Consider the following 27,479-nt stretch of genomic DNA (forward strand, 5'->3'; position numbering starts at 1 on the left):
AGGCAGGCAGTCCTGGGAATGGGGTGACACCTCAGAACAAGAACAAACTGGTTGGGGGCCATCTCCCTCAAGTGACTCATTCCCACACCCCCATGGATAACCCAGCCCTGTCCCCTGCCCATGGGACTGGAGGAGGTGCCTCCCGTTTTGTAAGAGCCCTAATCCTAACCTGGCATTCAGAGACAAAGGCCAAGGGAGGAGGGAGGCAATTCTTCACAGGATTTGGGGCTGAGGTGCGGGGTGGACCCACTCTGGGCCTGGAATTCCTCTGACACAGGAGAGACTGTTGGTTTGATGACCTGGGGATTCTTCGGGGTTTGGAAATGTTTCTTCTACTGACTAAGATCTCTCGTCTCCATCAGTCCCCACAAAAATCTTGTGAGAGGGTCTCATTTCCTGCTCTTCTAAGTCAGAGAAAACTACCCTTTCCTTTCCAAAGGAAATAAAGTCTCCTTATTTGGTGGTGGGGAGTTGGTCGGTCCAAGAGCAACCCAGAAGCCCGCTCCATTTTCCACGAAAAAATGGAAGGTGGAATGGGGGAAGCAAAGGGAGCTTGGGCTCTGAAGGGTGAGTCCCGGGAGGTAACCCGCTCGGCGGGCCACGCAGCCCCCGGCCCCCGCCCCGCGCCCTATTGTCCTCCGTGAGAGCTGGGGGTCGTGACCCAGCTGAAGGCGACACCGCGCCCGCAGCGGACGCGGCGTGGAACCCCGAGCAGAAGCCGGGCCGCCTGTCGGTCTCTCGCGGTCTTTGTCGGGCTGGTCCCATTTCGGCTTCCTCCAGACCCTGGCCGCTGCCAGGAGGGGAGCGAGGACCCCCGAATGCAGGCAGCTGCTTTGTGCCCTGTTCTCTTAGGCCCAGCTTCCTGGGAAGCCAGAGGCACCTCTGGAAGCAGGAACCTAGGATTGAGCTGTTTGGCAGAGCCTTCCACATGCTGTGCTTTTGGGTTTCTCCACCCCAAGTTCAAATATACTTCCCTCTCCCAAACTCTCACACTGCAAAGACAGGGTCAGAAAGGAGTGAGTAGAGGGGCACTTCTTTGGACTGGACTCATTCCCATCACGGTTGCAGAGTGGATCCTACAGGACCCTACATCTCAGGGAATCTGGCAATTGCTGATGGGGACTAGGAAGTTAAAACAGTCCCTTTAGGTTTATTAGACTATGTAGCCCTTACTCTTCCTCAAACATCCTCTGAGACTCTTCCTACCCATCCTTGTCTCCCCTGCCTCCTAATTCATCAGTTAGCTGGGCCTGCAGGCATGGTTGTGGTTGTGGGCTTGGCTTCTGGAAGGACCCTGTTTGTTCAAAGAAACTACAGAGCTGACACCAGAGAGAAGAGCAGGAAAATCCTGAGGCATAGAGGAGAGCCAAGCCAGAGAAGAGGCTCCTGGACTTGGGAGGCAGTGAGCAGACCTCGGTTTCTCTCTGCTCCCCAAGTCCAAAGGGGATCCGAGTTCCGGGAACCGTACAGATTTTAAGGCGGCTGAGAGAACCCTCCAGGTGTCCGGTTCAAACAGTGCACATAATCCTTTTTAATTCTCAAGAAGCAACTAAAACTTGGATACTCAAAGCTGCCACATGCTGCAGGAGAAAAATCAAATTGGGGCTAGTGAGATGGGATGCAGAAAAAGCAGGCCAAGGGGGGTGGTCAGTTCCATCAGAAAGACTGGTCACAGGCAAAGACTTTTTTTTTCCCTACTAAATCCCCTAAATGTTTATTTTGGGCCACTACCCACCCAGATAAATCAAGCTAACAGATTAGGAAGTTCATAAAATTGTATTCTTAGGTAATGATATCCAGAGAGGTAATAAATATTCCCGCTGCGCTGATGGCCACTGAAGTTGGGGGTTCCTCCATCTTTTTCCAAGCCTAAGAAGAATTTCTTGAAAGGGGAACATTTTCATAAAAATTAGCTCTCCAAAGTTGGGGTGCAAATAGAAGCTGTGGAAAACCATGAGAAGTGGCTTTGTGAACCACACTTCCCCAGGACTGGGCAGAAAGCTGAGAAAAAGATGGTAAAATTGCCCCAGCAGGCTTCTCCTCCCCACCATAGCACCCCCTTCAGAGTCAGTCTCTCCAATCTTAGAAAAGCAGACAAACCGTGCCTAGCAGAGGGTACCCTGGCCCCAAGCTCCGGAGAAACCCTTAACTGTTGTCTTCCTTAGCGGTCCCCCAAATACACACAGATACATACATCTAACAGCGGGAAGGCGTCCCTGGATTGCAATCGGCCAAGTCTATGCTCAAAAAAAGCTAATGCATAGATTGCAGAGAAAACTTTGTAGGAAACTTCACACAAGCGGCAGTGAGAGGCCCTCAGACAAGCAAAGTTCCTCAGTCCTTCCCCCACCCCCGCCCCTACCCCCAGGCTCACTTTCTCCACTCTTTCTCTCTTTTGGGAAACAAGTTTCCTCGTTCCCCAGGTACACTCCTTGGCTCAGATACTCCATTTTTTCCCCAAGCAGAAGTTCACCGCTCCTGATTGGATTTCCCACCTTCTCTCCCCAAGACGCAGAGTTGAAATAAAAATTGAATGGCAAACAGAGACAGAGTTGAAACTGCTGTGCTCCTCGGCCCCAGAGCATATGAGTGCTAACTACTTACATGTCAAGGGGATTTTTGACCTGTGGGGATCTCCTGGTGCTTGGAGAGAAGGACCTTGGAAGATTGGTGTTGCCGGTTTCACCCCGTCTTCTTTTTACTTAGCCATTGGAGAGACAGACACAATAAGCTAGCAGGCATTCACGCGCCTTGCCTCTCCCATTACTCGGGGCAAGAAATCCCCAGCCCCACAGAAGCTGTGGCATCCTGTCTGGAGACAGGGGGCTGAGCTAGGGCTGGCTTGGGAGGGTCGGAGCTGGGGGTGGGGGAGAGGTCAGAGGCGCTGCCGAATATAAAGGCGATGGGAGAGAAAATGCTGTGTCCTCCCCGTGAACCTGGGCTGCGTCTTCCCCACCCTCCCCCAGGCTTTCCCCCACTGTTCAATCCAACTTCAATAAAAGCCCCGACCCTCAGCTTCCCAGTGAGACTGTAGCAGCATCCAGTGGGTCAAGGCAGCTAGAGCTAGGGGCTCAGGTTGGCCCCCTACACTGGACATCCCGCTCATCTCCGAGAGCCTGATCTCATTCCAGGTGGTCAGGTCCAAGGCAAAGGAAAGTTTTGGGGAAAGAGCAAAGAATGGAACCCACTGGAGGGAAGGCCAGAAGCCAAATTTTTCCAAAACTCAAATACAAGAGGGTTTAGTTTTATTTGTCAAACTATGGATGTCTGATGTTTCTGCTTTTCAGATCGAGAAGGACAGAGAGAGATACACAAAGAGTGACTACATGTGGATGTGTGAGAAGAGAAATTTAAAAGGAAGAGGAATTTAAAACGGAAGCTCCTAAAGAAGGAAAAATAAAAGAACTGTCCCAATCCTTTTACACTGCTTTTCTTGAACAAGAGTGTGCACCTTTAGCAAGTTCATCTTAATTTCCCTCCCCTGTGTTCATCCCTTTCACTTCAGGGAGGAGAAAGAATACATTCCCCTGAAACCAAGTGAGCAAAGTTAGGAAAAGATTATGAATCTTAATTTCCATTGCCTCCTATTTCCATCTTAACTTCCTTAAGGGATTGGAAAGACTTCCAGGTCCCCCTCTCACACCTTCCCTTTTCCTAAGAGCAGCTAGATCCCCTTTTCCTGCCCCAAAGCCAATTGCATCAAGATGATGGGAGCTACAGTCAGATTTGGCCCCTAATTCACTTGATTACATAAAATCACTCCAGATAATTGTTGGCCCTGCTTCCTCACACTGTAGGCAGCATGTTTTGCTGTCCCCAGGGCACCATTGAGGGAGGGGAAAATAGACCTACAGGACCCCAGCACACACACACACACACACACACACACACACACACACACACATACACACACACACCCAGCAAGTGGTTCAAGAGGAAATAAATCCAAAGCATATCAAACAGATATTCATAACTTGGTTCCTCTGTTGCCTTTCACTCCAGAATTTGAGGAGAGAGGAGAGCAGTACCCATGGCTTCCCTACTTATCCCAGATCTCTTCTCCCTCTCTCTTCTACTGCTGACAGCCCTCCATCCTGATATATGGATAAACTGTCGGAGAAGCTCACCAACTACCTCTTCACCTTCTCCCAACAAACAGCAAAAATTCGAGCAGGCCTTGCTCAGAGCCTGGTCTCCAGGACTAGAATTCTTTGGAGACTTGACTTAAAGTAATCATTCAGGCAATCCAAATCAGTTTTTTTTTTGTTTGTTTTAGCCCCCAAGGAAGCAATTAAAAAAATTTTTTTTTACAAGCAGGAAGCCTTGTTCCTCCAATCATCTCCAAGCCCTATGGAGACCTGGGAGGTTGTAGGAAGAAAGGTGATCCCCCTGCCTCTCCGTGTGTCTTTTCTCAACATCTAGCAGGTCCATGATAAAAGTTGGGGGGGAGCGGGGAATAGGAGTGCTTCATTATCTCCAGGCATCAGGCTTTGAGGCCTACCCATGCAAGAGGGCCTCCCAGGCCTCTGGCCTCCACTTCACCCTTCTTTCCAAGTCTAAACAAACAGAAAAGCCATCCTGACAGGTCACTTTGCTGCTTTAGAATCACCAGCTCAAAATGTTTCTTCTTTTATGAGAACAGGCAGGTTGAGAGGCATCTTCCTAATCCCTCATCCCCAAAGAACTCCCCAAAGATGAAAACTCTTCTTCGTCCCCACTCCCTAAACTTGCCTTCTAATCTGCAAATTAGGCAGGCCTACTCACCACAGGGAAGGGAGAAGAGAGGAGCCAGGAAGAGACAAAGAAGGCACCGTGCTTAACTCTAGAAAAGTGAGACCCCCAGGAGAGTCTGGCCCCTACAGACTCAGGGAGGGAGTACCCTACTCTTCCACATCCCCTCTTCTGACATGTTCTGCCCCAAACCTTTTGCTGGATCTTCTAAGGACCTTGGGAAAGTGGAGTTGAGAGTTAAGATTTGTGTATTTGCTTAGAGTAAACTTCAGCAACTCTAGAGAGAAGGTGGGATGTTACCAGGCCAGAAGGAGGAGGGGGAGAAAAAGAAACCATCAGACACTGACGTAAAACTAATTCACATCCACTGGTTTATTATTGATCACGGGGCATTTCACATCGACACTAAAATTCTTTATTGCAAGTTTTACAATAATCAAGTAAATTCAGTCCAAAAACACAATAACCACGATGGGGGGTGGGGTGGGGTGTTCTACCTATAGACTGCCTCTCTGAACTGAAAGTTCATTTTTATTTCCTTTTGGCTCCTCAAACTGAACAGCTCTGAGAGGCTCTCCAGATGCATTTAGCTTTGTCTGCTGTCTTCCCCCTTATCCTCCCAGCTCCCCCCAACAATAATACAAAAGAACTTCATAGCTTTGTTCTCCTTAAAATGACTTCCCCCTCACTAACCTCCCCTGGTGCATTTTCAATGCAAAAGGCCTAAGGAAAGAGGGGGGAAGGAGGAGGAGGAGTACTGGCTTAAAAATCTCTTTCCTTTTTTCTTTTCCTCATTTCCCCTGAAATGCACCCAAACCAGACCATCACACCTTGCAATATATAATTTTTGCAGTTTTTTCCCTTAAAAAATAAATAACCCCCCAAAATGGCCTTAAAAAAAAAAAACAACAAAAAACCAGCAGGTACCATGCTAAGACAACATCACATGCTTAAAAGGGGTCCTTAACAGTGGAAAGGAGAGAAGGGCAGGGGGCTTGTTTATCTGTTTTGTCTGTTTGGAATTGACAAGGGGGAAGGTGGGAGGAAGAGAGAAAAGAACCAAAATATATATATATATTAAATTCTATAAATAAGAGTCAATTTGTGTGTGAGGGGAGGATGGGGGGCCTGGGATAGGGGCAGGGTGTGAGTTATGTTTTATAACCTGGTAATGTCCTCTGCCCGTTGCTGCTCCGGCGGCGTGGCGCTCTGGGAGTGGTCTTCAGAAGTGCCCGGGGTGGCTGCGGAGAGGGAGCTGGGCGCAGCGCCGGCCGGGGGCGCTGACCTGACTTTGGTGTTGGGGAGTCGGTGGTCCTTCTTCCATTTCATGCGGCGGTTCTGGAACCAGATTTTGATCTGCCTCTCAGAGAGGCACAGCGAGTGGGCGATCTCGATCCTTCTTCTTCGGGTCAGGTAGCGATTGTAATGAAACTCTTTCTCTAATTCCAGGACTTGCTGCCGGGTGTAGGCTGTCCTCGAGCGCTTGGGTTCCCCTCCGTTATAATTGGGGTTCACTGAGGGGAGGGGGGGAAGCAAATAGTGGGGTTCAAAGGCAGCAGGCTCCCCGCCCCCCACCCTCACCCCATCCTCAGCTCTGTTGGAACAGGAGGAGGGGGTGATGGAAATAAAGTCATCAAGCTAAATGGGTTATAAAGAAGTTGAAGGGAGCTGGAGACTTTGTAGTGTAATAAGAGGGGAATCCTCATTGTAACGACACTGAATTATTTATGCGCCCTTAGAAAGCGAGCATAGTTTTCACACATACATAACAGATCGTAGCACATGGCTCGGACTGCCCAGAGTAGCTAAGCCATAAAATTTATGGGGGATGTAATTACCCATTCTCGCTCGTAAATCCAGTTCAATTGTGCTAACCCAGAGTCGCTCCTGGAGAGAGAGGGGGAAGGAGAGAAAGGAGGACGGGGCCGGCGGGGGCCGAGGAGGGTGGGGAGCGCTGGGGAAGAGGGGAGGGGGAGAGCAAAAAGCAAAGTTGCCTACCCGTGCTAACGTGGATTTTTTTCATCCATGGGTAGACTATGGGTTGCTTGCTGGCGGCGCTGGAGGGATGGTCAGGGGCTGGCTGGCTGCAGGCTGGCGGGGCTGGGGACGGGGAGGCGGAGGCGCCTGAGAGAGGCGCCGGCTCGCAGAGCGGCTGTGATTTCTCGGGGTGGTGGTGGCCCGCCTGGGCCGGCCCGTGGCCTCGCGAATTGCCCGGCCCCTGGAGACTGGTGCAGCTATACTGGCGCTCAGGGTAGCTAGGGCGCGGAGGCGGTGGTGGGTACAGCTCCTGGTGGTGATGCTGGAATCCCGATTCCCTGGTCCGGCCGTAATATTCCGGACTGTGTTCAGGGATGTAGCTATTTTGCGAATATTCTTCGCATGGAGGAAATTTCGGATCGATGTAGTTAGAGTCCATCAAATACGAGCTCATGATCATTAATTTCTGGAGTGGAAAATAATTTTTCTCGCTTTGTCGTTTTTCTGCTCCATAAAGCCCTCCTACTAGCTAGCGACCCTGTAAAGTTACTTTCACCATGTGACTCCGCCGGCCAATCACACGGAGCAACCCAGTCCCCGGATAAGGAACCGAATCGCTTTATTCAAAATGTATCCAATTTTTTTTGTGTGTGGTGGTGGTGGTGGTGGTGCTGGGGGGTGGTGGTGGTGATGTGGGGTTAGCTGGCAGGGGCTGGGGTGCCCCCAGTACACACCCCTCCGACTGACAACGCTCCCCTGCAAAAGGAGATGGGAAGCCCCCAGCTCCTTTCCAAAGCCTGGGCATTGGGAGGCTGTTGGGAGGCTGTGATTCAGCCCCCTCCCAGAGTCTCCCTTTGAACCGCCAGTGTACCCCTCGGGCCTCGGCTCCTGAGCTTTTCCAGAGGTCCTCATTCATGGCGATTCTGCCTCAGTCTGTGTAGGTCACGGGGCAGCGCCCCTCTTTCGCAGGAAGAGGAAGTTGAATGAGGACTGGAGTGGAGGTTGGATGGGGAGGGGCCCAGGCTGAGCCCAGGAAGCTGGTGGGCCTGTGGTACCCCCCCCATCCAAGGAGACCAGAGTCCAGCCCTCTTCTCCATACACACTCACCCAACCCTCTGGCCAGGGGGCCGGCGAGGCAGGGTCCCAGCTGGACCAGGCAGGTAGAGGCAGCGGGATGCAAATGATTCTGACGTCATTTCTGGAGGTCTGGGGGTTCAGCCCCCGCTGAAGAGAGACAGGAAGTGGTTGGCAAAAGCATAGTTCAGAAGCCTTGCCCTCCCCAAATGCCCACTGACCCTCCCTGCCCAGCCCAGAGCAGAGGATCTCTTGTGCTGGCAGTTGTCTCTGCTCTCCTTTCTGCCTGGCCCGCCGCTTTCTGACAACTACCTCCAAGGCCGGTTCCCAAGGACTTGGGGCAAGGAGGAGAGCACTCTGCCAGGGGCCAGTCCCCTGGGATGGTGCCCAGCCAAGGCCCTGGGAGCTCTTCCTTCTCCATCCCCACAGAGGGCAGACCTAGCTAGGAGGAAGGCCTGCATGAGTAGAGTCTGCTTCCAGCCAGGGATTGTATCCATGTAACACATGTGTTTACATGTAAACACGAATCCCCAAGGGTCAGCTCCAGGCTGCCTTCCAAAAGCTGAGGGGTAAGCTCACGAAGCCAGGGAGACTGGGCGGGCCTTGGGGGTCTCCAGTCCATTCCTGGGCCCTCCCCTCTCTCTTGCCACCCACCCACAGGAATAGCCTCGATGGTGGGGTGGCAGGGCCATGGAGGAGGGAGGGGGCAAGAAGAACTGCTTTCTGACACTCCCCACCCCCCCAGCTAGGGGTGGCCACGTCATGCCACCAATTCTAATTAACTGATCCCATAACTCAGAGTTGGTGGGGGTGGCAGAAGGGAGAGCCCAGGGAGGGAGCTGGGTCCCCTTGTTGCACTTGATAACAATTATAGTTTAAAATCATAGCTTGCCGGGGCTCGGCTATATTTTACTTGATAACAATAAAAGTGACACATAAAGTTAACTGTTTATGTTTTATTTATTAGACTAAATCTGCCAGCGGTGGTAGGAGCGCTTGCCTCGTCGCTACAGCTTTTATAGGGCTGTAAAACGTCATAAATCAGTCTCGCGGAATCGCCCGCACTCTTTGTGTCGGCGGCGGCGCAGGGCTGGCGGCCGCTGGCTGCCTGCTCCCTCCTTTCCACGAAAAGTCGTAATGTGATTTTTTTCCCCTCTGATTTTATTATTATGATCGCCGCTGTGATTAGTCAATCTACCTTTAATTCGCCGCCCTACGCTGCCTCCTCCCAGCCCAGCCTGGTTGACACTTGAATAAGTACCTTTTAAAACGGCATAACAACTATTTGAGGGTTTAATTAGAACATCTGCAATTAAGGGAATGAGGAGGGGAAAGGGAAAAAAATAAAACCGTTGTGAGAGGGAGGCTGAAGGCAGGAGATTCCCAACCTGTCTCTCACCACCTTTGGGATGCCAGAGAGGGTTCTCCCTTCCAAATTAGGGCTCACCCTGAGGCTGGAGAGCTGGGCCACAGCAGATGCCCCAAAGGACTGATTCCCCCTGCCTGGGCCGGTGGCCACCTTTCTTCCTGCCGTGTTCAAGCCCCCCCCCCCCCCACCCAGGCTCACCAAGAGCCAGTGCTCAGGAACCCCTGGAAACCTCTTGCCCAGAGGTCAGTGCCCACTCGCTGCCACTAGATGGGTGAGAGAACCGGAATTCCCTGGAGGCTGACCACCTCTTAGAGGCGATTCTCAAATTTCCAAAGTTGGTTGAGAAAGAACTGCCCACTCTTATCCGGGACCCTCTGCGTGTGAAGATTGGCTGGTTTGGTTGGAAGAGGAGCTTGAGACTGTGAGAAGGTGAAGGCTGCTGCTTAGTTGGTAGTGATTCGGGGTTTATTACTGGTGCTGGGGGGTGGGTTAATTACAAGTTAGAAGTGCCAAAGGGAAACCAATGCTGACTGCTGTCCTACATAAAAATTCTGAACCCAGCCCCAGCCCCCAACCTGGGGAGAGGCAGAGCTCCAAGAGCTCAGGTAGGGTGGGGGAAAGGTTGCTGAAGGAGAAAGCCTTCCAGCCCCACCCCCATCCTCCCTTCTAGGCCTGCACCTGGATCAGGCTGCCCCACCCTATGCTGGCCAGGAATAGTCTCACCTCCACCTGGCTCCCCTCCTCCCAGCCCTCACCGTCACCTTCTACCAGCCCTGCCCCCGCCTCAACTTGCTTTTCTTCCTTTTTTTCACCCTCTTGGGCTTGCTAGGAAGTCTTTTCCAAGGCATGGCCCATCTTACACCCCCACTCCCCAGGATTCTGAGCTCCTGCAGGTGGGTCGAGGGAAGGGAAGCACGAAACCCACTTTCGGCCAGTGCGTGTAGGTAGATCCAAGAGTTCAGATGCCTTCAACTGAATGTCAGGTCCATGTGCATTCATACTATTTATATTTATTGATGTATTAAGTGCCTCCTTATGCAGCCATAAATACACGGAGTTTTCTTTCCAGGTTTGCACAGCTAATTTGACATTCAGGTCCAGAAAGTGAAATCTGGGAGATTTCCCCAAATTTGTCCACATGCATCTACATCATTTACCAAAAACACTCTCTTTGGGCTCCTATATCTCAGTAGCAAGAAAGTCGCCTATCACATGAAGAAAACAGCAAGCCAGAGTCCACTACACAGATACACACATACAAACATTTTCACCTGGATATTACTGCGAGCATAGAAATAAGATCTCTTCTGAGGACTCCTGTACTTAGCATTAGCTTAATGGGTTGGGGGGGCACTAAAGCAGCTCTTGTCCATGATGAATCCTTGTATCTCCTTTTGTGTTTCGCCCTCCTGGCTCCTCAGCCCAGGGATCTCCAACCCCTGCTCTGCCCTCTACCTCTCTCAGCCCCAGTTTTATTTTTTTTTAATTTTTTCTGATCACCTTTTGCCAGCCTCCAATCACTCTCCGAATGCTACCCGCACCCCCCCCTCCATATTCTTTCTAAATCTCGATCTGGTTTCTCTTTCGGAAATGTGTTTTAGTACAAAGCGCTTCCCTTCTGACACCGCTGAAGAAAAATATGTGTCCATTGTGTGCGAGGCCTTATTGTGCCCGCATTACCATACTGACCGTTGGATAACCCATATTCCTCCCCTCCCCAGTAACAAGCTGCCGGCTGAGAGACCTCAGCGACTCCACTGATTCTCTGCTGCATTAAAATCTCACCTCTCAGACTCCCTGGATTTTCCTAGGGAGAAAAATAGTGAGAGCCAACTCAGGATTTGGCGGGCAAAGAGAGGGAAAATGAGGTGTCATTCCTTTCCCCACTCTCAGAAGGACAGGATGTGACTGTGCGCGCGCGTATATGGTTTTTGTTGTTGTTTCAGAGATTAAACATTGCAACACGTCTCTTTCCTCTTCCTCAAATAAATTTGACTTTTAGATGGTATACCATCAAGTAATTCATTCCATTTTTTTTTCTCCAAGCAACTTGCAAACCCCAAAATAAAGCAAGGCTCCCATTTCCCCCCGCTGTGTGTATATATGTATATATGTATGTGTTTTGTCCCCTTCTAATGCCAGCAGGCAGGGCTAATGTATGCAAAAGAATATGCAAATGCTTAATTGATTTTTTTCTTAAATCTCTTGTCAGTAAAAGTAATGAATTGGTCTAAAATGATTTTAATAACCCAGACGTGTCACCAGAAAATACTCAACCTTTTTTTTCTCCTGGAATCGCTTATAGTCTCAAAACAAAAAAAAAAAAGCAATCATGGAATGTTAATTTGCCCCCCTTTAAAATATTAAAGATGAATTTTTCCTGTTTGTTCGGAGACCATAGACAGGGTCCTCTCTTGAATTTCCCCCTCCTTGCTTTGCCTTCCTTGGAATTCAATTTTCCTCAAATCTCATTTAAAGTGGCTTTTTAAAAAGTGGCCGCATTTTAATATTGGTTAGACAGAGTGACCTGCATTTCACCTCGGGTGTTTGACTTGTTCCAATAGGTCACTGCCATGGGGTTATTGATGGGGAAACTCCATTGAAATTTGTCTCTTCGCAAATGGCCTTTAGATCTTCCAGTGAGTTCAATAACTAGTTATAATGTGGAAGGGGAAAAATGAAGGCCCTGGGCTAACGAATTTGATGTTTCATTTTTATGCTGGAGAAATTGTTAGTTAGAGGTTGGGTTCCCCATCCTCTTCTTTGCTCATCCTGGCCTCACTGACCCCTGCTCCCTACTCTCGTCCAAGGCTGCAGGATTATATCTTCTTTAAAACTGGGGTGGGGGTGTCCCTTTCTCTCCTTGATGAAAGCTTTAATTCTTATTTTTGTTGTTATTGAAAAATTCTGACAGTGCTGCAGGAAGCTTGCGCTGCTGGGTATTTCTAACTTGAACTTTCCTGTTAGAGGGGGGTGAAAGGACTTTTACTTTTAAAGCACTCTAAATGTGGTTTTGAAAGATTTAGGAATTAGGCTGGCTTAAGGTAGCTTCCAGAGAGCTGACCTGGTGCTCCCAGAATTAAGAAGCTGATAGGAAGGTGGGATTCCTTTTGGGGTTGATGAGGGCATCTCAAGATACTCTAATCTGTTCTTGGCCTCTGAGCTTCCAGGGATTCGTGGGTTGAGGAACCCTGGACTAAGGAAGGCAGAGACAAGAATAGAGGGAGAATTCCATGGAGCAGGCAAGAGAATCCTGGGTCTCCTCCAGAGTCAGAAACAGAATTCATTAATGGGGACTTGGCCCGGTAACTGCTTGCTGAACTTCATAAGGGTGCCTGGCAAAAGCCCAGTGCCCCCCAAATGATGCGTTTTCCTGGAGAGAGCAGAGGGGAAATGAATGGGGTGGGTGATGAAGATTTTATAAAGTGTCCCCTTTTTTCCTAGAGTTCTTAAGGAGTGGGGGAGGAAAGGGCAGGGAAAGGGAGGAAAGGTCTTCATTTTATTCTCCCCAGTTACAGCTAGGTTGGAGAGCTAGTGACTTCTCCAGAGAAGCCTCTGTGAGAAAGGGCTGTGGAGAGCTCTTCTTTGAGGCTGACCCAGCCATACCCAATCATTACCATCATTAACCTCAATAATAACAAGAACATCATTCCTTCACAAACAGAGCTCCCTGTGTGCCTTCTTTCCTTCCTCCAGAAACTGTTCTCCTTCCTTCTCTGGGGTCCCTGGGACCCCTAAGGGATCCAGTTAGCTCAGGCCCAAGTTTCCCCTTGATAAGCCTACCCACATCCCTTCCAAGCCTCCCTCCTTAGATAAGAGTCATTCCAAAGGCAAGCCTGGTTTCCCAGGTTGGGGGAATCCAGACGAGGGGAACATGTAAGTGCCTGAAACTAGGGTACCACCTTCCTCTATCCCCTTAAACCCGGAGGCAATGTCTTGGTGCCACCTGCACTCTCAGACAAACTTGCCTGGACAGATCCGGGCACTCCTGGGATCTGGGCAGCCGTTTTTCACTGCGTGCCGCAACCCCATAAAAAATGAGGGAGCCCAGGAAAGGCCCATCGGTCGGTTTCAGGATCCGGCCTGGAGGAGGACACACAGCCTGCTCTCCCCAGACGAGCGGGAATCAATAGCGATCTGTGATAAACCTCCCCGCAGCCCCTCGCGCTCCGGGCCGTGGCGGGCGAGCCCCATCCCCGGGCCACTCACCCGCCTCGGCCCATACCTTGGCCGCCTCCTCGGAACCCGGGACCCCCAACCTCGGGCCTCGCCCTCTCCCCGTTTTAATTACGTGATTGATTTTCGCTTTGGCCGCGCCGGGACGCCTCTACCTTCAGACTGTTTAAATTTTTCGGCTCCCTTTCTGCATTTCCGAGTCCTCTTGAAGGGCCGTCATTTAGAGACTGGCCCTCGGGCGGCTGGGTCGGGGCTGGGCTGCGGCCTCGCTCTACACTCCAACGAAATGGTCCTCCGGGGCTGGGCGGCGCGGCCCGCTCTGCAGCCGGCCCACCGCGCGGGGCTCCCACACTGCGCTCCTGCCCATCCGCTCTGCTGAATTATTTTGTGCTCCATTATTCTCTGATAGAAAAATATTCCGGGTTGGAGTGAGCACTCCACGCCTAGGCTCGGAGCCGGGCTGCTCGGCTTTTTTGTGTTGTCTCTTCACCGGCATGAAGTGTGTATGTCTGGGAAGGTCAGGATGGAGACCCGAGGAAGCGCGATGCCCAGGCTGCAGGCTCGGCGGGGAACTCCAGCCGCTACCCCAAAAGACCTGGCCCGGCTGGCGGCCCAGAAGCGCCGGAGAAGCGGATTCGGCTGCAACTTTCCGCCACTCGGCCCGCGTGGAACCGCAGGGCCGGCGACCCCAGCCCGCAGTGGGCTGTTGGGTCTGATTTTCTCCCCACCCCCAGGCAGAGGCCCCAGCACTCCGGCAGCCCCAGCGGGCACCCGAGCGGCCTCTGGGAGGAGGCACCCGGGTCGGCAACACGCGGGTCATCACTACACCGGAGGGACCGAAGGTGAGGCGAAGAAAGGGGAAAAGGGGAGGCATTTTCATGGACGGGAAGACCAGATTTGGGGTGGGGAGAGGACGGGGAAGACGCGAAAATTTAAAAAGGAGCCCCTTCTCCCACCGTGGCTGACTTTCCCTGTCTCTCCTCCGGACAAAAAAAGAAAAGAAACCCTCCTTTTTCCTCCCTAAACTGCTGGTCTCCTGCTTAATCTCTCATCTATTTACAAGTAATAAACACTTCTCTGATTATTCTCCCATGTCCTGTTCATTCTTTGATCTTTTCCAACGAGGCAAACTATGAGTTACTATTAGCCCTATTTTATGATTCTGTTTTTTCCTCAGGGAGAGGAGGGAGTTGGGAATGTCTTTCTCACTGGGGAAGAAGTTCAGGGAAACTTGAATTGATCACAACCTTCTCCCCTGTCCCCCACAACCTGCAACACCCCAATCCTTGCTCCCCCAGCCCCCCTTCCCCCGCAGCAATGTTGCTGGGTAAATAAGAGTCCGCCTGCCTGGCTATTAGGATTCTGGAGACGTTGGCATCTGTAGCAATCATTAGTCAAAGCCGCGGAAGCCGAAGGAGCCGAGGAGTTGGACAGAAAAAATCTTGGAAATGATATACAGGAGCCGCGGAGGCATCAATCCCCGGCCGATAAGAGCTCGGCTGCCGGGAGTGAGGCAGCCGCTTAATTGGGCCCTGGGCACCAAGAACAATTGGGGAGGAGGCATTTATGGGTAGGGCAGAGACCCTGGCACCATTTGGGCACCCTCCAAAAATGGGAGACTTAAACATCTTTCCCCAAATTTCAAAGGCCCAGTTGTGTTGGGGAGACTCATGCTTCCCTCCCTCAACCTCTCCACCCTGGGACCCAAGAGGAGCATAGTCCTAGGACTCTTTCCTTTTCTCTCCCTTCTTAGCTGCTGTTCTGGGAGGTCCTGCAGGTTGGGGAGACTGGGCTGGGATTTCAAGTCACAGGGAAAGCCTGGAGAGAGCTGTGGTCCCTGGAGTAGGTTTTCAGGAGGCAGCTAACTCCTTTGGACTCTATTTGGTGTGAATCTTGAAGACAGCAACAGAATCACTCTCTTTAATAAGCAAAACAGCCAGAAAGATATTTGTTCCCTATCCCCAATAAAGACACTCACCTGATGTCTTTATTGACAGATAGAGAGATGAATTAAGTTTATATCCTTCTGGAGGGAGATCTATGCCCCTACATATAGATACATGTATTATGGAACCATCTCTAAATATACTTTCAAATATTTAAGTTTGCAGCAAAACTGCAAAGACTATAAAGATCTCCAAATATGTAGCTTCAATATGTAGCTATTTTATGAGTTGGGGCTTTTGCATAAATCTAGATAAATTTTTCAAAATAGAGATTGAGCAACACACTCAGAGGTTTTTTTCCAACCAAGGGGAAAGAAAAAGCTCACCAAATATTCATCCAGATATTTAGGGAGTGCTGTACCAATACATCCCAGCCTAGACATCCAGCACTGTAGAGAGACTGGTAATGTGCACACAGAAATCCGACAGAGGACTGCTATGTTCACTGTGGATCTATAAATCTAAAGATCTATAAATCTGCATTTAAATGTGGAGTAGAGAGAGATGGAAAACATATATTCTATTATACACGGAGCGATCTATAAATATATTTTCCCGTATACAGCTATGGAAGTGCTCAGCTCTCTTTAAAGGCAGTGTATTTGCATCGAGCCTTAGGAATGAGGGAGATTCTCTGATGCTTGTGGGTTTGGGATGCCCCAACCCAGACTTCTCTGGGAAATGAAAGAGCGTAAACTGGAGCCTGTGCAAGTAAGTGCTAAGAGGGCCCAGGAATTCATATAATCTATGGCTTCATTTCCAGCATATGGGGCATTTCTCTGGCTATGGATAGGAGCCCTTATGTCTGGGCCTGAAAGCATCCTAACTTGTAGCCTAAACTGAGACAGAGGTAGAAGCCTCTTTACTTCTTTTCCCTTTAGCTCCCTAGCCCAAAGCTGGCAGAGGGACCCTTGAGAAGCAGGGGTGTCTTTAGGAGGAAAGGGTCATTAACATTACAAAATGGAGCCATTTAGATAAAATGCTTTTTTCTTTTTTTTTTTTGCTACCGTTCAGTTAGTAGGGAGGCTGTGGGCTTTCACTCACACCCCAGCATGCATCTTAATTACATAAAACCCAGTCACTGACTGCAGAGAGTTTCCTCCATTCATATAATGCTAGACGATGCCTCAGTCCCATCCCCTCTCTTCATGAGCTCTCTCTTACACACCCGAAGTCCCACCTTGTCAAGAAGGGTTTGGGGCTCAGGAAATGCATCACAGGGAGATGGCAGCCCCACAAGAGAGTAGTGGCCCCAGGAGTCATGGTATCTACCACCAGGCTCAGAAGCTGATTACCTTCCATGTTACTTCTTTTTTAACTGAGGGGTTGGGGGAACCAAAATCTGCATGGGCAAAAGAAAATGAAAGATAGTATGATTTTTAAATCTGGAATTTTAAGGAGAACTATGGCCATACCACCCAGAACATGCTGAATTTAGAGGGGTCAAATCACCAATGAGCCCTTTTCTTATTAGAGGCAGAGGATTTGGGGGACCCTGGACTTCCTTTGATTTTTCTGCTTTGGTTTACTGGGGAAAGGGAAGTAAGAAGGGCCCCAGGTGGGCTTGGGGAAGTGCAATCCAATCTAGTTGGCCAGTTTGGGGGAGAGTGATTTACAAAGCAAAAGCTCAAATGCTACTTCCTGAGAAGTCACCAGATCAAAACAACCTCCTCCAGGTTTTATGACCCACCACTACTCCCAACAGGAAAAGCACCCTCAATAAAGCCTCAGCCCACGCCCCCATCCTCCACCCAGAGGAGGGGGAGAGACACAATCCAAAATGAGGGACCTGACCCTTACTCTCTTCACTCACACACATACACACACACACATACACACTGGGTTTTCCAGCCAGAAAATTAACTTTTTAAAGAAGCATTTTCTAGACAAGAATTTTCTCCACTATATGAGCAAAGAAGCAGCCCTGAGATATTTGGAGTTTGAGGCTGAAGAGTGGATTTGATCAGATAAGGATCTGGCCTCATGGTCCCACACTGCCTTCCAACCCCCTACAACTCAACAGGCCAACAGGACACTAAAGATCACCGAGAGCCTGGCTGCCACCCTCTGTGGAGGCTGCTCCAGGGTTTGGTTTTCCAGGGAAGCAGAAAGGAAGAAACTCAACAGTTGCTTGGGTCTTGAGGGCATGAGTGTGGAGGGGGAGGACAAATGGTCTTCAGGCTGGGCTGATGGGAAGAATGGGGCAGGACAGGGAAGTTAGTTTAAGGCTGGTTTACTGTGTCCCGCCTGGGCTTCTGACCTCTTTAATTCCATACTTGGCCACATACATATACTTTTGTGTGTTCAGGTGTGATGTTCTGGGCCAGGGGCTGGGAGAAATGGGAATCTTTCACGGGCAGAACCTAGCCTCCTCTAGCTCTGTCAGAGCTGTGGCACATGCAGAACTAAAGCGATCCCAGGGAATTAAGCCCACACATTCCACCATCCCACCCCCTAATATGGGGCTGCACATCATGGCAGAGCTTTCTCTGTGTTTGAGTCAGCTGTAGAGAAGTGGCCTCCTTCCTGTACTTGCTCCCCAGCACACCCAGAGCCTTCTGGTCAACCTTTCATTGTAGCTTCTAAGGCCTGGTCATCAGAAGCCAAACAAGGTCCTAGACAGCCCAACTTCCCCAAGTCCTAAATTTCATCTCCTTCTCACTCCCATCCCCACACAGTGGATCTTCCTAGCAGTGGAAGAAGAAAATGGATCCCAGAGTTCTATAGGACTCAAGGACAAAGAGATCTCTATTACTTCAGCTCCTCAGTCCAGACTCCTTGGGCTCCTGGGGCCCTATCAAAGCAGTGAAGGGAGGTATCAGAAAAGGCACACCATTCAGGTTTACAAATATCTAGTAAAAAGGATGAGATATTCCTGGCTTCTAACAGCTAGCCTCTTCTTCAAATTGAATCTCAGAAAGCCAAAGAGCCCTAGCTTGGGGTCCTGAATCCATATTCTCCCCCTTCTCCACAGCTAAGGGCTCCAGGGTCTACAATCCCATTGAGGAGGAGGCTCAGAATAGCGCTTGTCTCTTCAGGAAAAGAAAGCACAGAACTCAAGGCCTGGACAATGATGTTTCCACTGAGAAACTCAACCCAAAGTAATTACACAAAGAGAGGGAGAGGAAAAGAGACAGATAAAGTTGACCTGGATATTAGGAGGGGCTGAGGCAATAAAAGCTCTCTTCCCAGTGCCTGCTTAGAAGGAGCCAGCCATGCCCTTCCCCCCTTCTTGCCTTACTTTCATGGAATCTGGAAACTCCAGCATGAGATATCCACACTAGAGGTGAGGATTGGTCTTAGACAAGATTACACCATCTACCAGGGAAAAATAAGTTTGTGTGCCCTAATTCTAGTTCATGAAAGAAGTCAATAGAATGGTAGGATTGAAGGTAACTTGGGAAGTGAGGGCCCAGTGGTTTCTGAGAAGAGCTGCCCTCCCTCTGGCTTTTCATTCTAATCCTTCCCACCTGGCCTGTGGCATTGTCCCCAAATCAGCCCCACCTAGAAAGCAAACTACCATGGGGATGCTGACAGAGCCCAGCTCAAACTGGGCTATCCCTTGACATCCCCAGAGGAGGTCTTGGAGGTCTGGGGGCACCACCCATCAGAACTCCTGCTGCTCTGTCAGCTCAAAAAGGGCAGGAGATCAGCAGGGAGAAGAGGAGGTTGCTGGTGCCGTTGGGGGCGGGGGGCGGGGGGGGTGCCCAGGATGGTGCTGGAACTCAATCAGAAAACTAACCCTGCAACAAAGCCCTGGAGACTGAGGGATGGGGGGTGAAATGCCTGGGTCTGGACCTGAAAAGCAAGTCAGTTGGCTCAGGGCCCAGTCCAAGTGTTCAGGAGACACAAGCACTCCTACCATACACGCACACTGTCTACACCATCAGATGTTTTGCTTAGAAATAGTTTATCACCCATTGCTTATTCTGACCTGACCCATGTAAATATAAACACTAAAACCTACATCTTCAGTGGCTGTGTCCTTTGATAGCCATTGGCCAGGACAAAGCAGCAGCAGCAGCGGCATATCTTGTAAAAAGAATGGAAAGGAAGGGGACTTAAATCCATCAACTGTTTCATATGAGATCAGTGAGGCAAGGGTCCTGGTTTTCTGTGCTGATTCCCTTTTCCAGACTTGAAGTTACTCAACAAACTAAAGGTACCAAACACAACTTTCAAAAAGTCTCCACTTTTGCTGCCTTCCCCAACCATGCCAGAGGCACTTTGATAAAGCTAGTGACTTCTGGAGCATTTCCAGGAAGAAAATTGAAAGAGATCGCTTCTAATCACTCCACCTGTGCTCAGAAGGCTCGGAAGAGGAAAAAAAAAAAAAAAACAACGAAAAGGTGTGCAAGGTGTCTAGGGAATAATCACAGAATTTGAATTCAGGGCTGGAGTTTGCATCCACACCCACTGTACAGCCTAATCGAAAGGGCATATCTATAAAGTTCAGGGAGTTGGGTAGGATCACACAGGAGAACATGGGAGTACTGCAGAGGATGCCCACACAACTTCCAGTCCCAGTACAATTGAGATTGACCTCGAAATACAACTTTGTTAGAACTAGAGGACAAAAGCCGAGGACTCCTGAGAGCTGGGTAAGGGACAGAGGGAAGGGGCTAGAATATTCTCAGCATCACTTATTCCCTTCACATCATAGAGAGGGAGGACCCAGAAACTAAAGAGGGTGTGGGGAGGCAGGAGGAAGAAGAGAGCAGGGAAGGGTGAGACCCTTTTTGGCTGATTGGTTAGTGGAGGCCATGTGACCCTGCTTAGCACATTTCTGATTGGTTGCTTGACCTCTTCTAGGGTTAAAGACCTAGAAACAATATTAAAAGCTTTCCAGGTTAGTTGGGGCACCTGATGGACTGCCCATCCCCCTACTCTAGAGAAACCTCAAATTCCAGTGTGGGGGAGGGGTTGGAGAACCAAAAATTTCAAGACCTGTTGTACTACTACTTCCATTTCTATTAGTCCTACAAAACAAAAGAAGAAAAAGGAAAAAAAAAAAAAAAAAACCGCTCTGGCAAATTATTTGAGAGGAAGGAGGATCTATTAAGCGGTGATAATTACATGGAACTTTTGAGCCTAAGAAACAGGAAAAGAGGACGAGGAAGCTATAGAAACCCTCCAAGAGATGCTATGTAAGTCTATAAAATAGAAACACGCTCACCCCGCTACACAGAGCTGACAGAACTAGGCCTGAGATCTCCCCAGGAGTGAGGAAGGTGGGGAATCTTGCCTGGGTGTGGAAATTTGGCCCTGCTTAAATTCTTTATTGAAGACCATTAGATTTGCTCCCTGAGGTACTAGGGAGGCCAGAGGGAGGGGAAGAGTCAAGTTATAGACCAAGGGAGACTCCCATCTCCCTGCTGCTTGAATGGAAAGTTTCCAGAAACTCTCCAAATTGGACTAGTGGGGAGGAGGAGAAGGGAGGAAGGCCCATAAAGAACAGGAAAGTTAATTCTCCACTGGGCCACTGGAAAGAGTCCGTTGGGATCCTACCACTTTCCCGGAACATAAAGGTGTGGGAGGCTGGTGGGGCAGGTGGGTTGTGAGGGACTGAGAACCCAGAGGGGAGGCTTCTGGACTTCTCCACCAGGTTGCCTGTGCTCCTCACACAGGCGACAGTCCCCTGAGGGATGCGGCTCCAGCTCTGACGCCCAGTGCCCAGTGGCTTTGGATCTCTGTCCCCTTTCACCCTTCCAGAGTCTGCCTGGGCTCCCTGCCTCTGCTTGATTGCCTGCTTCTGCCTCAGTCTCTTGGGCGGCAGGGGCTCAGTAACAGTGTGCTCTTCCAGTCACCCAACTGCACCTCTCCACACCGCAGGCACCCAGTTGCTAGCCCCCAAGGCAGTCAGTCCCTCCAGGAGGCTCATTCCCTCTCCCCATCCGCTCCCCTTCCCTTTCCCAAGACTTAGACTCTACACCCTCGAAGGGCCGCCTTTTGGCCCTGCTTCCGAATCCCTGGCCCCTTCAGAGAACCTGAGTTCCTAGGTTGTCAGGTAGGGTACACACTCGCAGGTGTGGAGGACACGTGCCTCCATGCCTGACGACACCTCTAGGAAGGAACATTCCTAGAAATTTGAAGGGAGCCCAAGCCTGAGACTGGCCCCAGGGCGCAAACCCATATTGGGTCCTGAAGGCTCCATCCCCCAGAGGCCACTCTCTCCTCAGAGCTGAGGGACTTCCCTGGCCAGGCTTAATAAAGATGTTGCCTCCACTCCCACACCCATTTATACTCCACTCACAGCAGGAGCCTCCTGGCCTCCCAGGCCTAGTTTTACCTCAGGCCAGTGCTGGGAACACCAGGAAAGATCTCAACAGCTAGAGGGAGAGCGAGGCATGAAACCATACTGGCCCCAGACTGGCTAAGACCCCCAGACTGTGGAGACTGGGACAGCTGCCCATTTAGGCCTGGTGGTGAAGAAAGAATGTTTGGGGACCCCCTGGGCTCCATCCTCTACCTTTAAAATGCTTCTGCCGTTTTCAGGTCGCAGGCTCAGTGGTCTCACACTCTCCTTCCCTGCCCCCCTCCCCAGCTGCCGGCCCTGCCTGGACTCTGGGCCACTGGCCAAGGCTGAACTGGCCCCTCCCCAGGACAAAGGCCCCCGAGGCCCTTTGCGCTTGCGCCTAGAGTTTACACAGTCCTACAAACACTAAACATCCCTGTGTCTGCCGCTGTCTTTCTTCCCGATTGAGAAGGGAAAGGGGGTCAGGGAGACCTAGTGAAGCTCTAAAGAATCCAAGTCTCTCTTTACCCCAGTTAACTTGCATTTGGAGGAACTAAGGGGCTGGGAGTGGGGAGGGCTGGTCTGGGGAGACAAACACCCCCATCCTTCTATCTCCCAGCGGCTTCCTCTCTTTCTCTCCCACCGTGGCCTGGGGAGGCCTTCTTCCCCTCCCCTTAATGAGTGGGAACTGCCTCCTAGCTGGAGCGGGGGGGGGGGGGCATTAAGTAAATGGGAGAAAGGGTCAGAGAGAGAGAAAATTAACTTACAGCGTTTGCCTGGGATTCATTTGCGAAGATGTAACCTCTCTCACCATCATCCCCAGCGCCGTAATCCCCTCTAACTGCCAGGCCCTCTGTCCTAGCATTAAACCTCACCAGCAGCTGCGTGGCTGGACAGTTAAGATTATATATGATGTAAATATATTGTGGGTTTGTCAGCTCTCCCTACACCATAAAACTTGGTTTAATGACATCACGTGGTCCCCCAAGAGCCACTCACGGGCTTGCCTTCAGGCCATTCACATAAATAACCTCCAAAAGTTTCAAACTCCTAAATTCACATAGAAGCCATGTGTATTTCTCTAATGCTCAGTTACACTAAAAAGCCCTTTTGCTGCTCCTTTGCCCCACCCCCACACCCCCTTGCAGGGTGGGGAGGGGGGGAGGAGTGGATCCTTATTTATTTACTTACTTATTTCCATAAGGACCTGTCGCCTTCAAGGTCGTGTTGATATTTTTCTTCCTATTTTTTTTTTTTCCTCCTCTATCCTCTAATTGTTCAGAGTGGGCCGTGTACCCCTCTTCCCACTCCCCCGGGAAGGTAAGTCATGTTTCTTCCCCTTATTTCTCACTGCCAGAGGGGGTGGGTTCCAGGGTAGAGTGGAGAAGCAGGCTCCGTGGTCTCTGGCCAGACCCAGAAGCCCCTCCATTAACTCCCCAGGAGCAATGCCAAACCCTGGTACTTGAAGATTGTTCTAGGAGGCTGGCTGGTAGGGGAACCACCCCAGACTCCAACGCAGAGGCCTCTGCTCACGGTGAAAGCAGGGGTCTGGGCTGCACGCACTCCCAGTGCAGGGGAGTAGACTTGTGGCCTCTGTCTAGGTTATGGTCGCTGATGCCGCTGAAGCAGAGGCTGGGGCCTGAGCGCAGGCCTGCAGACTGTGACAGAGGGTGGAAAACGGGCTGGCACGGCTCTGTCTACCCAAGTCCTCCAGCTCCTCCAGGGAAAGAGGCCCAAACCCTGTGGGGAGAAGGCATCTGTGCACCCTGCTCAGCGGGTCTGTCACACTGCCTCCACCCCTGGTTTTCCCCCTGGGGTGGTGCATCCCCCCCCCCCCGCCCCCGCCGCCAATGGGGAGGAAGCACAGAGCCTCTCCCCTGGCAGTCGGGGAGGCTGGGGTGGGTGCTGGTGGGTGCCACGGCCTCTTTCTTAGTTAACTGTTACCCACTGGAGACGCCAGTGCTTCTCCATGCTTCACTGCTCGCCCAATAGTTTTACTCAGCATGGAGAAAAAATTAAAATAACTCCCTGAAGAAAATCACACATTTTATTTGAGAGGAAGGGGGCTTGAGAGAGATGAGTTAGTGCTGGGCTGGGTTGACTGCTGTGAGCTAATGGAAGAGAGACATTACGGGTGCCCTAACCTGGTGAGTGCTCTGAGAAGACGAAGGGTGTAGCCAGGGGTGCAGTTCAAGAAACTTGTGTAAGACCTCCTGTGTGTTAGGCATAGAGTGAGGCAAGGCTCTTGGATCTTTCCAAAAAAAGACAGACTGGCAGCTTAGGCAGTAGGATGCAGAGGAGTCCGTCCTTATAATAAATCCAAGTAGCATCAGCATTAATAATCATAAATATTCCCCTTCCCCCTCCCCAGATCCTCTCTGCTCCCTCTCCCTCTTGGCTGCTGGAACAGCCGACGAGCCCAGCTCCCGAACTGGCCCCTGCCCCCCAGTGCGGGGGGCCTAGGCTTGGCTCCAGGAAATTACCCCGTCGTGGGAGGCAGGAGAGGAAATGCAGTAAAGTTTTATGGACCCTTCCCACATTTGTTTCTCCCGTAAAGTACTTCTTTCCTCATCCCATCCCAGGAGCCTGGGGCAGAGCAGTTCTGGGCCTAGGCCAGCCTCAGGCACCACCTGAATTCTCTGCGTTTCCCCCTTCTCTTTAGCTCCCCCTCCCCCTCCACACAAAATCTCTGAGACTGAGATAAATGATGGCGGACCAACAGACGCGACTCAGGCACTGGTCTACGCAGCTCTTTTCCCAGCTAATTGTCTGCATAGCCCTAGGCTCTAGGAGGTAGGGAAGACAATCTGAACATTTCCGGCCAGGCAGGTACAAACTGCAGGTTGCCCCACTGCTCCCCCAGCCTCACCCAAAGTTCACACACTTCCTCCTGCAGTGCCCCTCTACCAAACAGTACCAACTGTTTCTGAGCATCGTTTGGGAGACCAAATAGGCCCCTAGACTGAGAGCTCAACCCTTCCTCTTTGTCCAGCGAGGTCCCTCAGGGACCACCTAGCCTTGAGAGAGCTCTTCGAAGGCCCAGGAGGGCCCTGAGTCTGAGCACCTCGGAGCCATGGATCCCTGGTCCCTGCAGATTAGCTCTGGCATGCAATGCGTGCAGCTGCCAGTCTAGAGGCCTCAGATTCACCCAGTCAGGGTGGGAGTGGGTACAGAGGCCTGAATGCTTGGGACAGCCACACACAGCACAGGAAAAGGCAGTAGAGATGGTCTGGGTGCCCTCCCCTTCCCCAAGAGGTTCTTCTTGGAGCTAGGGTTAGGAAAGGAGCTCAGTTTCACCTGCCTCTACTCAATGCTCCTAGACGATCCTAAAATTCTTTTGAAGGAGCCGCTTGAAGGCTGTGGGCCTCCCCCAACACCCCGCAGCCCATTTAGACACTTTTCCCAATACATGCCCCCCAAACAGAGGAGCCACTGTATCTTTCGTCCTGTTCTCTCTTTGTCTTTATTTTGATATGACAAAATATAGTTTCAGGAAAGATGTGGAGTTAATAAATAGTTGGACAATAGCGATGGACAGAAGGACACCGACGTGGCAAGGACTACTGGGCAGCCAGGAGCCTCTAGGACCTTTGTAGGGTCTAGTAGCAGGGAACCCCAATAGTTGAGCTAGCTAGCGGTCTGAGGCTGGGGGCCTGAGAGGGCATGCAGAGAGCGCAGGCTGGACAGGTTTCTGGGTTTTGGGGTTGAGGGGGCGCAGGTTTAGAGAGCATAGGGCAACCGAGGGGGCCCTAGGCAGACAGTCATCTCCCCCTTTCATATGCAGATCATTAAAAAAATGAGCATTCAGTTGAGTGGCTACAAAGAAGCACCCCGAGATGGTGCCGGGGTTTGCCAAGCACAACCATGCTCTCACCAAGCCGGCAGCCCGCCTGGCCCGCCTAAGCCGGAACAAAGGAGAGGGCGAGGCCGCAAGGTCCGGGCGTGGGGCCTGCCGCGGCGGCAGGGCCCACCTGAACCCCGGCGGCCCACGCTGGGGCAGGAATTCTGAGAGGCGGCCCAAGCCAGGTTTGCTCAGCACCAGCTCCTGTGCCACAGCCGTCTGGGGGTCCCCTGCGGAACTTGCCCCGGACCTCGGTGCTGAGCAGAACTGAGGGGAGTCCGGTCGGCGCGGGCAGCCCCGCGGGAACCTGGGGTCGGTGGGGATGCGCAATGCCAAGGGAAAGAGCTTTTGTCTGAGGTGGGGAACCGGCGCTCCAGCCCCCGTTCTTGCCCCCAAGATATCTAGAGAGGAAAAACCGACAGGGAAAGGCGCGGGACCGAAGCGGGCTCGGGGTGCTCTCGGCGGGCCTCCCCGATGCCTCTAGAGAGCCTCTTTGCTTTTCATTTTGGAATCTTTCTTCCACTTCATCCTGCGGTTCTGGAACCAGATCTTGATCTGTCTCTCGTTGAGACACAAGTTGTTGGCGATCTCTATGCGCCTGCGGCGTGTGAGGTAGCGGTTAAAGTGGAATTCTTTTTCTAGTTCCAGAGTCTGGTAGCGCGTGTAACTGGTTCGGGACCGCTTGCCGTCCGTCTCTGGAATATAAACCCCCCCAAGCCAGGAAGGGGTGAATAGCGTGCAGCACCCCAGCGTCCCCATCCCAGCCCCAGGCCCCCACCCGCGGCCAGAGGGAGAAGACGCGACCGGGGCCGGACAGGCCCGGCGGGCCGCAGGCGGGCCCGGCCCAGCCCAGCCTGGCCCCGGGAGAGGAGCCTCCGCCCAGGCAGGAAACTTTCCGCCGCAGCCTTCACTCAGCAGCCGGAGGGGCTGGGGGTGGGGGGAGAGGGAGACCCAGGCTCGGACCGAACAATAAGCACCCTCGAGATCCGAGCACCGGGGACCCCCCTCCCGCCCCTCCCGAGTCGCTGGAATCCTCCGGAGCCGCAAGCGGCGGCCGAGCCGGCTCCGCAGGGGAGGGAGGAGGGACCGCGGGGGGATCCCCGCTCTGGAGCCCCGCGCTCCTCACCCTTCAGATCCCTCTATTTTTTTAACTCCCTCCCTCTCCCCCAAAAATTGAATATTGCCTTTTATACACGTTTTGTTCCTATGATCCAATTATGTCGTCGTAAATTTGGGCGCACACAGCCTCTAAGCCTTTTAGTGGACAGTTTTACGAGCCATTGATGCCTGGATCGTAAAATTTATGGCCGCAGGTTTTTTTTCTTTATTTGCCCCGCATGGCCTATAAAACCCAGGCGGACCCGAGCGCGCAAAATGAAGTCCTAAAGTTTACCGTGGCTCATGTGCAGTTTGGTCATCCACGGGTAAATCTGTGGCGCGGCCGGTGGCTGGCTCAGTCCGGCAGGCTGCCCTGTCTGCGCCTGCTCCTCTTTGATCTCCCCACTGCTCTTAGCTCGCTCCTCCAGCGCTGGGCGAGCCGCCTTCTGACTGTACATCCCGGGGTTCAGAGGAGCCGCTTCATCTCTGCCCAGAGCGTGTCCCGGAGCGGCTGCGGCGCTGCAGGCGGGGCGGTCGGGGTGAGCCCGGGGGTTGGCAGCCATGTCTACCCCGTGGAGAGAGTTGGAAGGCGCAGGCGGTGGGAAAGTGATGCTTAAGTCCAATCCGCCGTAGCAGTACCTGGATGCCTGCACCTCTGAGGCCGATCCATAGTTCCCACAAGTTTGCATGTTATAGGCAGGGATATTGGGGCTCTGCTTATAGAATGAATTGGCTACGTAGGAGCTCATGGCGGGGAGGGCCCAAAAAAAATTTCTGCACCCTTTTTGATTAAGGGTGATTTGTGACTCTTTGAAGTTGAGGGGTTTTTTGTTCTCCAAAGTGCACAATTTATAGGTGGAGATATCTCTTTCTTTATCCTATGCGCTCTTCCCAAATAAGGGAGCCTTAAATAGAGTCACGTGACTCGAGCGGCCACTCATAAATTTGGCTTGATGACCTCCGGGAGGTTAGTGATGGAAGCCGGCGAAACGCATCTTGATATGTTGGCAAAGCCCAACCAAGGGGGAGAGG

General features: G+C 51.6%; 1 protein-coding gene and 1 long non-coding RNA gene across 2 annotated transcripts in view; one reads left to right on the forward strand and one right to left on the reverse strand.

Moving 5' to 3' along the window:
- Positions 1-14,419, forward strand: part of LOC105611012 (uncharacterized) — a 32,415-nt gene extending 17,996 nt beyond the window's left edge. The window contains exon 3 of the long non-coding RNA XR_001039102.5: positions 3,288-14,419. This is a non-coding gene — a long non-coding RNA (uncharacterized LOC105611012). The remainder of the gene's footprint in view (positions 1-3,287) is intronic.
- On the reverse strand, positions 5,080-27,270 carry HOXC5 (homeobox C5). The gene is made up of 2 exons (XM_004006281.6): positions 26,743-27,270; positions 5,080-26,044 (listed from the first exon to the last, which is right to left on the reverse strand). Exons 1-2 carry the CDS (start codon positions 27,194-27,196, stop codon positions 25,830-25,832), a joined length of 669 nt encoding a protein of 222 aa, XP_004006330.2. The 5' UTR covers positions 27,197-27,270; the 3' UTR covers positions 5,080-25,829.
- Positions 27,271-27,479: the final 209 nt, after the last annotated feature.

The sequence above is a fragment of the Ovis aries genome, chromosome 3 (assembly GCF_016772045.2).
Source record: "Ovis aries strain OAR_USU_Benz2616 breed Rambouillet chromosome 3, ARS-UI_Ramb_v3.0, whole genome shotgun sequence".
Taxonomy (NCBI): Eukaryota; Metazoa; Chordata; class Mammalia; order Artiodactyla; family Bovidae; genus Ovis; species Ovis aries.

Bases quoted from the DNA above. Each gene is read 5' to 3' on its own strand.
- HOXC5 (XM_004006281.6), bottom strand. From the start codon at position 27,196: ATGAGCTCCTACGTAGCCAATTCATTCTATAAGCAGAGCCCCAATATC. The intron at 26,045-26,742 runs GTAAACTTTAGG...TTTATATTCCAG, and splicing joins CAAACTGCACATGAGCCACG to AGACGGACGGCAAGCGGTCC.